At 56.0% G+C, this 4,064-nt stretch overlaps 1 protein-coding gene across 1 annotated transcript in view; it reads right to left on the bottom strand.

Annotated features, from left to right (window-relative positions):
• The window catches only part of GUITHDRAFT_159053 (hypothetical protein), a gene marked incomplete at both ends in the record, with an annotated part of 6,365 nt that extends 2,487 nt beyond the window's left edge, over positions 1 to 3,878 (bottom strand). The window contains 2 exons of the mRNA XM_005818262.1: positions 3,352 to 3,643; positions 3,667 to 3,878. Of these exons, the coding sequence (XP_005818319.1) occupies positions 3,352 to 3,643; positions 3,667 to 3,878 (504 nt within the window). The remainder of the gene's footprint in view (positions 1 to 3,351; positions 3,644 to 3,666) is intronic.
• Between the last annotated feature and the right edge of the window lie 186 nt (positions 3,879 to 4,064).

Below are 4,064 nucleotides of genomic sequence, written 5' to 3'. Positions count from 1 at the left end.
CCTCCCTCTTCTCTTGCCGTTTCCTCCTCCTCTCTCCTCCTCTTGCTCGGCCTTGTGTCAGCCATGCCGCCTTTTCCCGCTCTTCTGCTCATCGCCTCTACAGTACAACGGTTGAAAGAATCGTTCATCGGGATAGGGGGTGGGGTGGGTAGTGGAGGTATGGTCACCGGTAGTGCAACCGCCGGGCAGGCCCCGGCCCGACTGGCCGGGCCCGGTCCGATCGGCATCAGGCCCCGGGCCCGGCGTTAGTTACTGTTATTCAACTTGAACTACCAGGCAACGCCGAGCCTACAGCCCTCCCCTTCTACCTTTTGTCGTAATGCTCAACTTCAGTGTCTACTGAGCGTCATGCTGTCCTCAGTAGCTTCGCGTGATGCCGGGCTATGTGGTAGCCGCAATCCGATCGTCATTGGAAAAATATCAAACATGAAGATGTCGAGTATAAATTAAGCAAAGAATTCGACGTTACATGTTGCTCTCAACAAAACATCCAAATCTCTTCTCTGATCCAGGAGCCAAGACTATTTTCCCTTCACCAAGTTCTATCAGCATGCCTCAAGCGCGTACCGCACTCTATGCAGATATACCCGAAACTGCAACAACATCTCTGGAAGGTCTCAGAGTCTGATCTAGCTGACTGAGGGTATGGCACCTGGCCCACCTGCCATACCGGCCCACCTGCCATACCGGGCCCATAGCCTGAATGAGAGGGAAACAGCAGCGAAAGGGGGACCGAACAAGGTGTTGGGTATCGTCAAGATGATGTGTTGGATATTTGTCGGATACATCTAGCTTCAAGTGAGATAGAAAATAGTCTACTTGTTTACAGGGAAGTTGTGATGACTCTCATTTGGCCATCTAGATATTTTGATGAGAGTTTCTCTGTACTTGTGTAGCTCTCCTTGTAAGACTTTGACGATACTATCGAGGTGAAGAGTGAGCCTTTACTCAAAGTTAAGTTAAAATCAGTACGAGGAGTAGTGATTGTTTCGTACAAATATAAGTCAATTTCTTTTTTTCTTCTCCAAATATTTTGGAGAACTCAACTATAGGCCCTAAGGGCCCTAAGGGCCCTAAGGCCCTAAGGAAAGGCCTTAGGGCCCTTAGGGCCGTTTCCCGCCGGCCTTACTAGGCCGTAACGGCCCTAAGGGCCCTTACTGACCGCCGGGCCGAGTCAGCTCAGTGATCTCAGTGACGGTGAACAAGCCCAGGCCCGTGAGCCCACCTAGTTCAGCTGCCCGTATCCCCAGCTGCTCTCAAGTCAGCTCACTCTAGTGGACGCAGCGCTCGACGTGGGACAGCACCCTGGCCGTGCGCATCACCCTGACAGACATCCCGGCCTCGATCGACGGCACATCAGTCATCCCAGGCTTCTGTTATGACAAGAGCAAGCAGTCCACCAAGTCCTAGTCTTCATCGCATGCGCCCCCCTCCCCCCCCCGCCCCCCCGCATCCCTTGCATACCGATCGTACCCCGCCCGTGCTCGCATATGCTCCTGCCCCCGCAGTCCTTGCATACCGATCGTACCCGCCCGTGCTCGCATATGCTCCCTCCCCCGCAGTCCTTGCATACCGATCGCCGTCGCCCGTGCTCGCATATGCTCCTTCCCCCGCATCCCTTGCATACCGATCGCTCCCGCCCGTGCTCGCATATGCTTCTGCCCCCGCAGTCCTTGCATACCGATCGTACCCGCCCGTGCTCGCATATGCTCCCTCCCCCGCAGTCCATGCATGTCGATCGCTGCCACCCGTGCTCGCATATGCCGCTGCCCCCGCATCCCTTGCATGACGATCCGTGATCGTGACCGCCCGTGCTCGCATAGCTTTCTTCGTATCCCTCTCTCCCCTGTCTTTCCTCTTCCTCCCTCTTCTCTTGCCGTTTCCTCCTCCTCTCTCCTCCTCTTGCTCGGCCTTGTGTCAGCCATGCCGCCTTTTCCCGCTCTTCTGCTCATCGCCCTCATACACTGAGTTTTGACCAATCACTGAATTGGGGTAACAGTACCCTCTACAGTACAACGGTTGAAAGAATCGTTCATCGGGATAGGGGGTGGGGTGACGGTAGTGGAGGTATGGTCACCGGTAGTGCAACCGCCGGGCAGGCCCCGGCCCGACTGGCCGGGCCCGGTCCGATGTTATTCAACTTGAACTACCAGGCAACGCCGAGCCTACAGCCCTCCCCTTCTACCTTTTGTCGTAATGCTCAACTTCAGTGTCTACTGAGCGTCATGCTGTCCTCAGTAGCTTCGCGTGATGCCGGGCTATGTGGTAGCCGCAATCCGATCGTCATTGGAAAAATATCAAACATGAAGATGTCGAGTATAAATTAAGCAAAGAATTCGACGTTACATGTTGCTCTCAACAAAACATCCAAATCTCTTCTCTGATCCAGGAGCCAAGACTATTTTCCCTTCACCAAGTTCTATCAGCATGCCTCAAGCGCGTACCGCACTCTATGCAGATATACCCGGAACTGCCACCACATCTCTGGAAGGTCTCAGAGTCTGATCTAGCTGACTGAGGGTATGGCACCTGGCCCACCTGCCGTACCGGCCCACCTGCCATACCGGGCCCATAGCCTGAATGAGAGGGAAACAGCAGCGAAAGGGGGACCGAACAAGGTGTTGGGTATCGTCAAGATGATGTGTTGGATATTTGTCGGATACATCTAGCTTCAAGTGAGCCTAGAAAATAGTCTACTTGTTTACAGGGAAGTTGTGATGACTCTCATTTGGCCATCTAGATATTTTGATGAGAGTTTCTCTGTACTTGTGTAGCTCTCCTTGTAAGACTTTGACGATACTATCGAGGTGAAGAGTGAGCCTTTACTCAAAGTTAAGTTAAAATCAGTACGAGGAGTAGTGATTGTTTCGTACAAATATAAGTCAATTTCTTTTTTTCTTCTCCAAATATTTTGGAGAACTCAACTATAGGCCCTAAGGGCCTTAAGGGCCCTAAGGCCCTAAGGAAAGGCCTTAGGGCCCTTAGGGCCGTTTCCCGCCGGCCTTACTAGGCCGTAACGGCCCTAAGGGCCCTTACTGACCGCCGGGCCGAGTCAGCTCAGTGATCTCAGTGACGGTGAACAAGCCCAGGCCCGTGAGCCCACCTAGTTCAGCTGCCCGTATCCCCAGCTGCTCTCAAGTCAGCTCACTCTAGTGGACGCAGCACTCGACGTGGGACAGCACCCTGGCCGTGCGCATCACCCTGACAGACATCCCGGCCTCGATCGACGGCACATCAGTCATCCCAGGCTTCTGTTATGACAAGAGCAAGCACTCCACCAAGTCCTAGTCTTCATCGCATGCGCCCCCCTCCCCCCCCCGCCCCCCCGCATCCCTTGCATGACGATCGTACCCGCCCGTGCTCGCATATGCTCCCTCCCCCGCAGCCCTTGCATACCGATCGTACCCGCCCGTGCTCGCATATGCTCCCTCCCCCGCAGTCCTTGCATACCGATCGTAGCCGCCCGTGCTCGCATATGCTCCCTCCCCCGCATCCCTTGCATACCGATCGCTCCCGTCCGTGCTCGCATATGGCGCTGCCCCCGCATCCCTTGCATACCGATCGTACCCGTCCGTGCTCGCATATGCTCCCCCCCCCGCAGTCCTTGCATACCGATCGCTCCCGCCCGTGCTCGCATATGCTCCTGCCCCCGCAGTCCTTGCATACCGATTGCCGCCGCCCGTGCTCGCATATGCCCCTGCCCCCCCGCATCCCTTGCATTTCGATCGCTGCCGCCCGTGCTCGCATATGCCGCTGCCCCCGCACTCCTTGCATACCGATCGCCGTCGCCCGTGCTCGCATATGGCGCTGCCCCCGCATCCCTTGCATACCGATCGTACCCGCCCGTGCTCGCATATGCTCCCTCCCCCGCATCCCATGCATGTCGATCGCTGCCACCCGTGCTCGCATATGCCGCTGCCCCCGCATCCCTTGCATGACGATCCGTGATCGTGACCGCCCGTGCTCGCATAGCTTTCTTCGTATCCCTCTCTCCCCTGTCTTTCCTCTTCCTCCCTCTTCTCTTGCCGTTTCCTCCTCCTCTCTCCTCCTCTTGCTCGGCCTTG

The sequence above is a fragment of the Guillardia theta genome, assembly GCF_000315625.1.
Source record: "Guillardia theta CCMP2712 unplaced genomic scaffold GUITHscaffold_337, whole genome shotgun sequence".
NCBI lineage: Eukaryota > Cryptophyceae > Pyrenomonadales > Geminigeraceae > Guillardia > Guillardia theta.
Note: the sequence above shows the minus strand (reverse complement) of the source record. Positions and strands in the feature narration are given on the sequence as shown.